The sequence below is a fragment of the Anomalospiza imberbis genome, chromosome 3 (assembly GCF_031753505.1).
Source record: "Anomalospiza imberbis isolate Cuckoo-Finch-1a 21T00152 chromosome 3, ASM3175350v1, whole genome shotgun sequence".
NCBI lineage: Eukaryota > Metazoa > Chordata > Aves > Passeriformes > Viduidae > Anomalospiza > Anomalospiza imberbis.
Window position 1 is genome coordinate 104,501,501 of NC_089683.1, and position 13,397 is coordinate 104,514,897.

Genomic DNA, 13,397 nt, shown 5'->3' on the forward strand with positions numbered 1-13,397 from the left:
AAGAGATCACTGCACTGGTGTTCTGCCGTGGCAGGGAGATGGAGGAACATGCCAGGAATGCTTCATACCTTCACTGCACCTCTGTATCATACTGCTTATAACATTATATTTATAAAGTGCTCATAGGCTTGAGCAGAATCTGTTGTGTATGGTCCTGAAATCAGTGAACTAGTATCATTCAATGGATTAGTCACCTGTTGCACACCCAATTACAATTGCAGTAAAATAATACTCAGTTGTCCTGGAGATATTTTTCCAGAAGCTGATTAACATCACCTCAGGTTTTTTTAATAGTCTTAGCACTGTACCGTTTATAAACTCCTCTGATCCAAAAAAAACCTGCAGTATTTTTACAGAAGCACTCATTCTCTGTGTGGTATTTATTTCCATTTTTGATAGGCCTTGTTCTCTGATACTTGTTAACTGAATTCCAATAGGATTGGGTAAGAAACGATGAAAGTCTTTTAGTATGAGCTGTGGTTCCCAAACTGACAAGAGTCTTGCTGATTCCTTTGAATAAAAAGAGACAGCTGCAAGTAGTTACAAGATTGGGGCTTTCATTACATTTACCACCACCATTAATATTTGGTCAAGCAACAAAGACTTGAAACAGTATTCTAGCTTTAATTGTTTTATTTTACTGTGCTTTGTATTTGTGGTAATAAATCTGGTTTAAAGGAAATATTGGACCCAGACTGTATGCTGAGTTGGTAATGTACAGAACCAAACTCTGGAACTGAGTTAACTTAATCCACTGTCTGGAAAACCTGGCTGCTTTCATCCCAGTGTGCCTTTATAACTTTGGTCTTAATTACATAAATTAAGTGATACTTTCCATATCAATCTTCGCATCCAGACATGCTGAAAACTACTTCAAGGATGAAGTATTTTATTCTTCTCCTGGGTTTTTCCCCTTTTACCATTCTCCCACTGTTTTTCACTGGCTGAATCCACTTGCAGGCCTTTCACACCATCAGATTTTCCAGGTGGACTGGCTGCCTGTTTCCTCCCACCACGCTGGTGGTGTGTGCCTAGAATATGGACAGCTTCCCTGGCTCCTGTTCTGAGCTCCCAGCCTTCAGTTGTGTGCTTTTTTCCGAGCAGTTCAGCTTGCCAGGCCATACTTCTGGCTTGCCTATATCTTCCCCTGAAAACTGGACTCGGTCTCCAGTGCTGGAGCCAGCTGCCGGGCTCTGTGAAAGAGTGCAGCAACAGCCACTTGATCCAATTAACTCCTTCTTGGGAAGACCAAGGAGGGAGAGGCAGTTTCAGCCAGGCCCTGGCTGGGTGGGGAAATGGAAAAGACTTTTGAGGAAAAGGAAATCGGCAACTTTGGCAGCAGAAGTAGGAACGTGTGTTTTAGAAAAAGGTCAGATATTATTAAGTCCACACCTTTATCACTTCATGGTGTAGAATCACATTTCCCAGATGTGCTCTGTCAGGTTTTCCACAGGTGCAAGGTGTCACTTGGACTTTGTGAGAGTTGTTGCTCCCAAGAGTAGTTCTGCAGCAGCAGGGCTGAGATTTTTCTTCAGGAAAGCTGAATTTGTAATAGTCACTTTTTTTGTAAAGAAGCAAATTCTTTAATAAGTGGTCCAGCACAATGTGCACCAGGACTGTTGAAATTAAACCCTTTTGATTAGAGAAGAGGAAAATGTAGTTCTTAGTGTAATGATGAATAATTTTAAACGGGACCATCAGCCTGCAGTGAGCTCTGAATTAGGCAAGTGAGGTGGACACAGGCTGATACTGCACTTGTGAGGTGCTTGGGTTTTTGGTAGATAGAGGGGAAAAATGCATGGGTTGAACGTGGAATGCTTGAAGTGATTGATCTTGGCTTGTCTCTGTGTTACTAGTTTTTGTTAAACTTTTGTACTCTTTTCCACAGCTGATGTCCACTTTCCTTCATCCTAGCTACCCTGATTTATTTCTGAGCAGGAAGCTACTCTGTAGTTCGCTCTTGTTTTGTGCGAAATTTTGAAGATTAGGAATTAAATTGTCTAACTTTGCTTTACACATACACATCCACTTCTTTCCTCTCTCCTTCATGTGCCATCTTGGTTATCTTTTTTGTCTCCTTATTTCTTTTGGTAGCCTGCTACTGACCCCATCCTTACTCTAGGTTAGTACCTTGGGCCAGGGAGTAAAAACTGAATTAGAAACTATTTTTAATACATACAGAGAATTCTGTTAAGCCTGTCAACCTGTTCCATAAATAACCATCTTAGATGTAGTATGAAAATAACTTGTCTCAGCATTGAAAGCATTCTGGCAAGTAAAGAACATGCATTCACTATGGCTTTGCAGTTTCTTTTTCAGAGAATTTTGCATTTCACATTCTACATGCTGTTTCAAAGCACTCCATGAGAATAACAGCAGCAGTAAAATCCAGAGTTTTAAGTTAGCTACAGACACCTGGCTGATCAGCTTGTACCCTTCAGTGGCAAGGCTGTGCTGCTTCAGGTTTCATGGCTGCTCTGGGGATCTCTCTACCACAAACCTTTACAAAGTGTTGCTGTGCTCTGATCTTTCTTTTGAAAACTAACCTTGTTAACTGAATTCAGGTGCTAAATCAAGCTTGTCTTATCTTACACCAAATTTGAGATTTAATTCTAGATTCTCCTCATTTGTTTCTTCTGATAAGAAGGGACTTTTGAGTTTTGTGTTTGTTCTTATGTTCTTCTTATTTTTGTGTCATCCTCTTTTTTCTCTAAGCTAAATAGCAATCTGTTGCCTTCCTTGTCTTTCATAATGCACCACTTTTCCCTGGGTAGTAATAATTTACGGATCAAGACTTTTTTCCAAAATGCTGCTTTGTTAGAACACGTGACTTCAGTGGTCAAAGATTATTTGGGAATAACTGTGTGAGAGTGTCTGTGTTTGTGTGCTTTGTTTTAGAGTCCAGTCTTTATCCTGAAGATGCTCCAGAGGCTGTTGTTGTTGAGCACTGTTTGCAAAATGCCTCCCTTTTGTTTAATGGGATTAACTGATGCCAGGGCTTTGAATTGAAGCGAGGCTACTGCTTGACCCAAGCAAAAATTGCCTGATATTGTATTTTGGGATGGGAAATTGCAAGGGATGAACTCATAAATGGCATCTATCATAATCCTGGCCATTGAGTGAATCTTTGTGTTGCACATTTAGAGACACTCCAATATTTGCTTTCTTTCCTATAGTGACAGAAGACAGTCCACTTAGGTTTATTACAGAATTTTATCTTGGTTTAAGCTTCAGGGAAATACTTGCTCTAGTTTTCCTCTGTGTGGTATCTTTGTTTTTCTTAAATAAGCCCCTGAGCAAAAAGTGTCTGCTGGAATTTCCTGGTAGCTTGGGAATACACTTGCTGTATATTTGGAGTATTGTGTGTGCTGGACAAAACCAGAATACAGATACTGGGAGATGTATGAGAGAATGCAGGCAAATGTCACATTGTCACTAGTCTAACAATGGGTGTAGAGAACGATGAAAAAATGTATTTTATTATTAATAATTTACTTATAGAGGGTTTATTTCCCTTCATAAGAAAGGAAATTACCTACAGTCATGGTGTTCCAACCAAAAGTATTTTGGAAATCTGTGTGGTGCTATTTTTATAACTGAAGGCCTTTCCAATCACTAAAACTGCAATATTTGTGTAGCTTTGGTGCCATCACACATCAGTATTTCCTGTAGTTGTTAATGCTGAGTACTGCGGTGTTTACCTGTGGTCAGACTATTTGTGACTCTGAAGTGAGAACTAATTTTTTTGAGAATTTGTAGCTTCAGTCAAGTTTAAGGTCGAGTAAAATGAGTGAACATTTTTCCAAGTCTTTCAAAGGAGAAATAATTTTTGGTAGTGCTGTGATTACGAAATAAAGCAAAGTACATACCACTGTGGTGCTGTTAGTTAGGATAGAAGAAAAAAACTTGTCCTAACAAACTCCTCTTAAAAGTTTTTTTTTTCAGCTAAATAAAGAAGACTGCATAAATGTGTATTGCTTTTAAATCCTACGTAGTCATTTTTCCTTGTATTAATATTTTAAATGTCTTAGAAATCATGTTAGCTCCACAAATGTCATTTGCTCAGGGCAATAAGCGTTCATTGTCTTCTGTTCTGTACTGCTTGCTGCTTCCTGGCAGCGATGACAACTTTCTGGCCCTATTCTGCTTCTTTTACAACTTGATGTTTCTTCCAAACTAACACCTTCATGTTTGCAGAATGATCCTTCCAAGGTGTGCTGTGAAAACATTTCATGACTGCAGTGCCCTGGGATGTTTGGTGCCGAGTCAGGCTGCATCGCGTGGTGCAGATCTGGCAGGGCTTGTGTGTGAAGCTGATGTTACCCTTGTCACAGGATTACAATGTTTGCAGCGTTCCCTGGTCACTTGCTTTGAGGTGTTAATCACAAAGTCAAGTGGTTCCCAACTGCTTTGTTAATTGGTACTGAACTGAACAGGTCTTGAAAATTTGGACTAATTTCATTTTAGAAAATTTGGCTCTGAGAGGGAAAATAACATGGAGTGCTTGAAGTAGAAGTCAAAACTTCAGACTTCATGATCCTCAGTATTTTGCTTCTGTGGCATGTCCATGTTGTTGCTTTCCTGACCTTTGGCCTGTACGCTCTTGAATCCTAGGGCACCTTTTGGGTTTAGTTTAATTTGGAAAACTGTGTGGTGCAAATACTATAGCAGTTTAATTCTCCCTTTTCAAATGATATTTCCTGCTAAACCTTCTGTAGTTAAAAAAACCCTTCAAAACCAGCCAAGCAAATGAACAAGATGTTCCTTGAAAGATATTTAGATTTGTGGGGTAGAGCGTGTTTGTCAGACTTTCTGGTTCTCATATGTTTTTCCTCAATAAAAAAATTTTGATTGTTGATGTTTCTTCTAAGAATTCTCAAAATTTTAATACCTAGGTGTGTTTATTTTGTGTGTTAAGTGTTTTGTTCTCCTCTGAATCCTGTAGATTTTCCTTGACACTAGTTAATTTGGTGGCAGATTACCTTTTGCCAGCTGTGAAGCAGAGGCGGCACACATTCATGGATTTGTTGTGGAGAGCTCACCCAGGTTACTTGGTTCAGTCAGCAGTGACTCACTAGGTTCAATTTTTGGCAGAAAGCTTTATTTTTTTTTTTTACATACTGCCTTTTAGTGTGATAGGAAAAGAATAGTCAAGGTCAAGGCAAAACAATAGTAATAAAGTTATTTCATACTATTTGATGATAAAGACAGTGGCTGCTCTATAAACTTGGAACTTAGGGTCCAAGGTGTTGGTCTTTTCCACAAGAGTTTGCTTAGTCACAGATGTGTTTGGTCAAACAGCTGAACTGTTTTACCTCCTTTATTGTTTTCTCACACATTTTACTCACCTGCATACATGTTCTTGACTGCAGTTAGGGAAATGAGAACAAAAATAAATCTGGGCTGTTGTGGACGTGGGAGGAAGAAACTGAAGCTCAGTCAACAGACCTGTTGGATGTACTGTGGTTTAGCCTGGCTGTTGGAACTGAGCAGCTCCTGTGCTGGGAGTGGCAGCCAGGCTGCTGAGGCACTGGGCAGCTGCCCTGGGAGCACTTGAGCTGCTCAGATGCTGAGCTGAGGCTGACACAAGGAAGCTGTCTGCATATGCTCAGTATGCACGGATATGTTCTTGGCAGTGCTCCCTGTGAGCCCACCAGCCACTCTGTTTGGGTTAGGCCAGTTGGTCGTGGTTTGGTTGTTTTTTATTTTTAAGTAGGCATAGGGCTTCAGCCTCCTAACAGTTTATGATGTTGGACATAATCCTAGGAAGTGGGGTTTTGTGTGAGGGCCAGAAGACTTTTGATGTTAGGCCTGCTTCCTAAAGCTCGCTTGATCACGAGGCAGAAAACGTTGGATACAGCTGTTGAACTTCTGGCACACACAGTCAGTCCTTGCTAAGTGCAGAGTTAGCAGAGTGTCCTTAAATTGAGGTAGTAATACTGATTTTGTGGCAAAGCGTATCTCAGTGTTTGGGGTATCTTCAGATGTTTGGGCAGATGACCATTTCAATGCTGCATTGGTTGCTGCTCAAGCAGTATTGTCTCAAGGATAGAAATATAGTGTTTTACAACTAAAAGGTAGATTGTAAAATGTTAATCAATTTGAAGATTATCAATTATTCTCCAGTGAAAGCCCCAGGATTTTTTTTTTACTTTTTTATTGTTTTGTCAGTAAAAGGACACTGCTGTATTAAGTCTCTTTGTAAAACACATTTATTATTTTTGTGCCACTGGAAAATAATGAAGATGCTGCTTTATTAGTTGAAGTCCATCCCAAAATTCTGTTATCAGTAGTTACTGAAATATTTGACAGATACCGGGAGTGAACCTCAGCATTCCAGTTAAAAGGACTTTGCAGAAAATAAACTTTATTAGGCATGCAGCATTTATTTGTACAAGTGAATGCTGTGCTGCCGCAAGCTAAACCACAGGGTAGCATTTCACTGAACTCACCAAATACATTCAAACAATGGTATATTTCAAATTAGGGTGCGTTATGATACCAGACTTAATCATTAAGTACCATCAAGGAACAGATGGCAAGGGAGGACACAACTGGTTTGCAGTCTGCATAGATTTAAGCATGAGGCCATTAAGCTATCACATTCCCATTTCTGATAGATTTTGGTCAATGAAAAATTAAAGACACATAATCCCTGATTATATGAAGTCTCAATCTGTGATTCATGACACTGGTAGTATTTCAAAATCACTGAAGTTCCCTCTGTAATCAGGAGTTTTAAACTAATGCATTATTGGGATAGATGCTCCTGTCTGCTTTTATTGCTATTGAAATTAATGTATCTTGTCATAAGTAGGTTGCTCTTAAATGTAAAATTGCTTAAGGGTATCTTTTACCGCTCTGCTTCCTATCGACTTCTAGACAGATTTGCCCTATTTTGCTGGGCTGTTTGCCACTGAAGCAGCTCAGTATCCCCACCTCATAAAAGGAGCAGTTCAGAGCATGGATGGCCTTAAAAATGTTTATAGTAGCCACCAGAATCTGATGGTTTTAAAAAGCTGCTTTTTAAAGCTGTGTCTTAAACTGGCAAAGTAGGTCTTTTTACCTTCAAAATTATTTAATTTGCATCTTATATTTCCAGGATCATCCAGTTTATTTCAATGACATTGGACCTAATGTATTCTAATAAAAAGAATTGTTTTGCATTAATAAAAATATAATCATTATAAACATTATACTGGTCATAGAAATTCAACAGTTCAACTTCTGGGTACAAGTACTTCATTAAAATCTTTAATAAATTAGTTTTCAAGAACTGTAAATGAGTTTAAAGATAATCTTATGAGGTTCTGGCAATTCGTGTTTAGAATTTTATCTTTCTATATGAAAAATAGTTGCACATCAGACTTCATGCTTAGTAAAAAACGCCATTAGTATGCCATGACTTGGACCAGCCTGAAAAAATACAGTTCTACAAACAACATAAAATGGAAATGTGCAGCCAGCATCCTGCTATATTATTTCCTCTTTGAGAGGGACGAATTCAGATATCAATACTTAAGATGATAAACTATATTGACTAAAAAAATAATACTTAAAATTCTGTTTAGTGGATTAAGGAGACTGCTGAGTGTTCAGGTTGGAGTCTTTGAGAAACTGAGACCTGGTTATCAGTGCTGGAAGTGAAGGGGGGTTTAGTTGTTTTTTTTAAATAAGGAATCTCCTGTTCAAGGACCTAATCATGGTCCTTTCATAACACTGGTGTGAGGAGGGATCTGTCAGGTCTGTGCTTGGCTGTTCCGTACACAAACCTGACAGTTCTAACACAATCTGAAAGGTAGAAATAAATCAGTGACTGAAGACTAGGGAGCTCTGCTAAACACCAGCACAGAGGCTGCTTGGTGGAAGAATCCCTCAGTTTTCAACATTTACTTTGCAGCATGGGGGTCATTTTAGCAGGTAGCCTATAAACAGTCTGTGTTTATAGTAATTTAATGACATAATGTGGTTAGAAAGATGTCAATTACTGTAGCTCAGAGGTGAAGTCCCATTTGCACTGGAAGGTGCCGAGAGCAGGATTGCACTCTGGGAAGCATGGGAAACAATTTTTTGTCCAAGTCACTCATCCTAGTCATGGCTAACATATACTAATTGAGAGTGTCAAAGACAACTGACCTCCCATGGTTGAAGAATAATGAGTCAAGAGGACATTCATTACCAAAAAAACAGAAAAAGGAATCTACTACCAGTAGTGAGTTATTGAGGGTACATGTTTAATTAAATTAAAATGATTGGTAGAGAGTAGTACTGATACCTCACTACCTTGCTTTTATTGTACCTTAAAAACAGTGGGTTAACCTTCTTGTAACCACTACCTACTTTTAAGTTCTACTGAAAAATGTTAAGGGAACTTGGAGTTTGGGATTTCTGTTGGACCCTTTGCCATAATCTTTTGGAAAAGTTTAAAATTACTAAAACAAATTTTTTCTGTGCACCAGGTTGTCCCAAGGCTGACATTCTGATTTGAACTGCTGGTCATTTGCACTAGCAGAGCATCTTGAAACTGAACAGTGGAGTTTTTCCAAGTGGTAAAAGTGCAGCTCCAGAGCACGTCTGCGGCCCAAATTTTCCCAGTAAAAATTCACAATCTCAGTAAACTGCCTCCTGCAATTTAAGCTAACAACAAAAAGCCAAACCAAAACAAAAAACTCCCCAGCTTTCTGTTTTAAGTTACAGGAATGAATCATTTTGGCACAAAGCAGGTCACTAGGCTTGTCATAGAGGGAGGTGAAGTTGTTAAAGCAGCTCTGATCCCCTGGTGTCATGAAGATCCAGTGCTATGCAAATGTTCAAGTTTTTGTTCATCCAGGATCAATCTCAGTATCCTAATAGAGCTTTGGAAATGAAAAAATGGAAAGCCTGGGCTTTTATGACGTTTGTGTTTTGAGTTCTTGTGGTTGCAGACTAATTTTGGTGTTGATGCTAAAATAAGAGCTGGCACAATATCCAGGAAACCCCTGTGCCCTGTTTTGAGTGCTCTAAAGGGAGAGGCATCTGAAATGTGTGGCTGGAGAAATGCTGCTGAAGATGATGAAAAAGCCCAGAGATAATCCCATGGTCATTAAGATTAAAGATGAAGATTAAGGGCCCAAATCGGCCTTTTGGAGATATGCATGTAGAAATAGGAGACTTCAGCTGATCTCTGTAGGTCAGCAGGATTTATTGTGGATTTTCTCTTCTGATTTTAACAAATTTGAATGAATTCAGTGTGGAAAGGAGTCCAGTTCTGTGCATCTGCAAAGCATATTTATTTTTAGCCCATTTAGTTGCTTTTACTGCTACAGGTTGGCTGAACCAATAAACCCAAGGTCACATCTTAGTCACATGGTTTGGCTAATATGTTCCAAAATGTATTTTAATTGTTTATAATATTTTTAGGAACATGGTGATGAGCATTTAGGAATGAGGCAATTACCTGTGTCCTAATTTTCCTAGATTTATAATAATAACTACAGAAAAAAAGATATTGTGTGTACTGCTTTTCTTTTAAAAATGTCTGTGTGTTGGAGGTGCATTTTTTATATGACCTGACTTCCTTTCCCAGCAGTGGTTTTTCTATTATTTCTATTTGTGCTTATAAGGCAGGAAATGCTGATAGCAATAAACTGAAGAAAAGACATGAATATATCTTTTTTTAAAATCTAATATGCTAAAAGTTAAGCAAGCTGTAAAAGGCAAATAAAGTTTGTGTAGGTAACTTACATATAAATGAAAAATACGTAAGTTTTGTAGAGAGAGTATGTGAAACTACCAATTAAAGGGATAAATTGCATCAGAGTAAGTCACGATACCACAACATTCAGGTCATTTTTGTTTTATAGCAAATAACTCCTCTTTCTGCATTTGATTCTGACTATAATCCTTTGCCTGGGAGTGAGTTATTGAATTCCATTACTTTTGCACATTACCAGGATCATTCTCCATTGCCATAGTATTTTTTGAAGGTTGTTCTTTGGTTTTTTTTCTCCTAAAGTTTGCCAGTGGCTGTTCTGGAAAGTGTATTCTGTATTCCATTGTTTAAATCATTAATGACAATGTTGAATAAAACCAGAGCCAGCAGACACATATCCCTGCTGGGAGCCCTGGTTTGACAGGGAAAAATTGGTAGTTTGTTTTTGAGTGCAGCATCCTAGCCAGCTCTCATTAATCTGATAATAATAATATCATTAAACAGTACAATAATACCATTAAATATCAAAAGTTGCATTGTGCAACTGTATCAAGAATCTGTAAAAGTGAGAAACTTCACATTGGCCATCCCTTAGGAATTCTTTAAACATTTCAGAGAGTGTTATGGGGGTGTGCTTTGATTCTGCATGGTTTTCCATGAGAAATCCCAGTGAATGGTTGTCGTGCTGTCCTCTGTGTGTTACAAGGTATTGAAAAAAGTTGAGTCATCTGCCTTTCCTCAGATCCTTTCTTCTTTGTGAAGGAAAAAGTGATTGATTTCCTCCCTGAAGCCAAGACAAACCAGAGAAAAATCTGGTAGTATATGATAGTACATGACAAAAACTCCAATTAATAATCCCTTTGTTGTCACATTCCAACAGTCTGTACATACATTTAAAACAGCGGAGTGTGTGTTAGCATGATGTGTTTCATATTCATCATTGTTCTAAAAGTTAAAAATTAGTAAGCTAGTAAAATAGTAAACTAGTAAAACACCATCATACGCCCACAAAAACTTTCCTGTCAGACCCATTCCCTGGGAATTGTGGTGAGTGCTCCCAGTTTCAGGCTGCATTGACAGCAAACAGGAATGTGAGGCTGGCTGGCTGTGTCAGAGACACATTTCAAACTCTTTCCATCTTCCACAGCTCCTTGTTGATTTGTGGAGGGAAAAACAAGGCATGGTTATCAAGACAAGGAATGGCTGTGCTGGCACATTAACTATACATTTGTTTTATAGAGAAAGCTTTAAAGATTAATGTTCAGCCTGTGTAATGTATTCTTTTTTCTTTTCTTTTCACAGCAATCCAAAGTCTGCTAATCAGAGGATAAACAAAAAAGTAAACAATGATGCATCATTAAGGATTCAAAATTTGTCTATTTTGGTGAAACAAATAAAAACTTACTATCAGGTCAGTAATTGTTGTGTTATGTTTTACCTGGAATTATTTCTAAATTTTCTTCTGTAGTTACGGCTTTAAGGGTAACAGGAGTAAGATGAACAAAAGATACTTGTATGGATGATTGTTTAGATATCTGGTCAAATTTCTTATCACTTTTTACAGGTATAAAGGTGGTGTGGACACACTTTTTTTGAATAATGATCTGTTTACAGAATAGATACTCTGTGTGTGCAATTACTCCTGCATTAAGTATTATTGTTTGGTATTTTCTGGGTTGAAGCAAGTTTTGTGCCAGTGGGAGAGATTATTACATGTGCATTCAGTCTTGTAAAATAGAACTTTTTTTAGAAAAACATGATGAAATTTACTGGGTTTAGAATTAATTTGGGAATTTGTAGTAAATGCAGCGAGGATTTCAGTCAGGGCTGTGAAAGAGCCACTGAAGTTAGGTGCAGTAGTAGGAGCTGGTCCTGTGCCTGCTGGATGCTGAGCTGGATAGGGTGTTCTACACGTGGACATGTCACAGCTGGGCACTGCCGCTGTCACCAGTGTCCCTTTAGTGTGGCTTTTAGTACGCTTAGACACTCCCCTGCTCCTTCCTGCCAGGAGAGCCCAGACCTGGGAGAAAACCTTTGCTCTGCCTCTCCCTGCTCACACCTCCTGGCCAACCTGTGCTGAAGTCTGCTGCTCCTCCTGTATCCACACACAGTGTGTGCTCCCCAAAACTCCGAGTGCAGTGAGAATTCCCAGGTGTCACTGCCCTGACCAGCCACGGAACATCTTCCCAGTGCTTCCCACCCTCCTCTCCTTGGCAGCCCCTGCACATGGATTTATGTGCTGCCTGCTAAGGCCCATATGCTTTTCCTTTTCCTAACGGAAGCCGTTTTCCACCAGGCATTAGTGTTCCACTACTGGTGCAACAGAAGGAACAAACACTTGATAGGATTGATCTTTTTTGGAACACAAAGCGTTCCCCATCCTGCACTGGCCTCATGGTATCACCAGTCCAAGTGCTTCAGGACCAGGCAGAATTTCTGGCATTTAGGTACCTTTGGATGGTTCAGGACTGTGAATGTTGCTCCAAACCTTTGTGATAGAAACAAATTTATTAGAGCTTTTTTAAAATAAAAAATTATTCTTTTTTAAGAAGCAGTAAAACCAGTCACCATGCCTTTAATGGTCCAAGCTATATTGAACTGCCCTTTTAACTGTTTTATACACTTTTCCCCCCTCCCCAGTCTTTCAGGGTTTTAGTCAACATTGAAGGGCTGGTGTTTCTAGCAGGAGTAAAGGCATTTACTCTCCAAACTGGAGAGCTCCTTGGAATCTAAAATTGCTTTTTGCATGTGTAGGTATTCACTCCCTACAGTGCCTGCAGGGAGGTTTCTGCTTTGTGGTAGTTGAAGTGTTAAAGGACGGGCTGTTTCACAGAGGGGTCAGTTGAGTTCCTGTCACCTGTGAAATTCCCCAAGGCAGGAAAGCTGGGGCTTGATGGATGCCTTGGAATCAAACTGAGAGGCCTCCGTTAGCCTGGGGTGAGGCAGGAGCCTCACACCAGAGTGCTCCTGAAAGCTGAGTGTACAGCCGGGCCTGGGGGTGTTCCCTGGGGATGCCTGGGATCCCAGGGGCGGGGACAGGAGACCACTCACTGTACTGAGAGAGGATTCTACTGGGGGTTGGAATCAGACACTGATGAATGTGGGAATTTGGGATTTTTAGCACTGTGCTAACCTAACTCTTAACACTTCTCATTGTGAGCTTGTCCATGCTGGTTTGTTCCATGTGGTTTTGTAACATCTGTGGAACACCTTCTCTCAGTTTAGTGAAAAATTGCATCAGTGCTGTGGATGTACTTGTCAAAAAGCTTGCAGTGGTAGAATAGAACATTCAAAATTAAGACGTTACGTTAGTTTAGCCTTTTTTTTTTTTTGTTCCTGTATCATCTTTGTTATTCTCTGGAATGACAGTTCTGGTCCTGAACCAGTATTTGGAGTGTGTACATTTCTTGGCAGTGTAAGAGCGTGGAACTGTTGTCAGCAGTTAGTTCAAGACGAGTGATTCTAAATTTTTAGTGGGCTCAAGAGGTTTAATCCAGTGAATGTCCATGACTCTCAGCAGATTTGACTGAGGAGGTGAAAATCTTCAGTAAAAGAAATGCTAGTGAACTGTAAAAGTTTGTGCAAGCAAAGCCAGTGCTGAGGTTAACACGAAGCGACAGAAAAGGTGTCAGACATCTCTGGGGCAAGGCAGAGGTGTTGTAAGGAAACAGGTGATCATGTCCATTCAGGACACATGTTTTGGTTA

At 39.5% G+C, this 13,397-nt stretch overlaps 1 protein-coding gene across 24 annotated transcripts in view; it reads left to right on the top strand.

The window, feature by feature from the left end:
• Nucleotides 1–13,397, top strand: part of CCDC88A (coiled-coil domain containing 88A) — a 64,484-nt gene that overhangs the window by 4,325 nt on the left and 46,762 nt on the right. For all 24 annotated transcript variants that reach the window (XR_010997786.1, XM_068186181.1, XM_068186182.1 and 21 more), the window contains one exon: nucleotides 10,994–11,102. Coding sequence is in view for 23 of the 24 variants with exons in the window: in XM_068186181.1 (XP_068042282.1) it covers nucleotides 10,994–11,102 (109 nt within the window). In the remaining variant the exon portion in view is untranslated. The remainder of the gene's footprint in view (nucleotides 1–10,993; nucleotides 11,103–13,397) is intronic.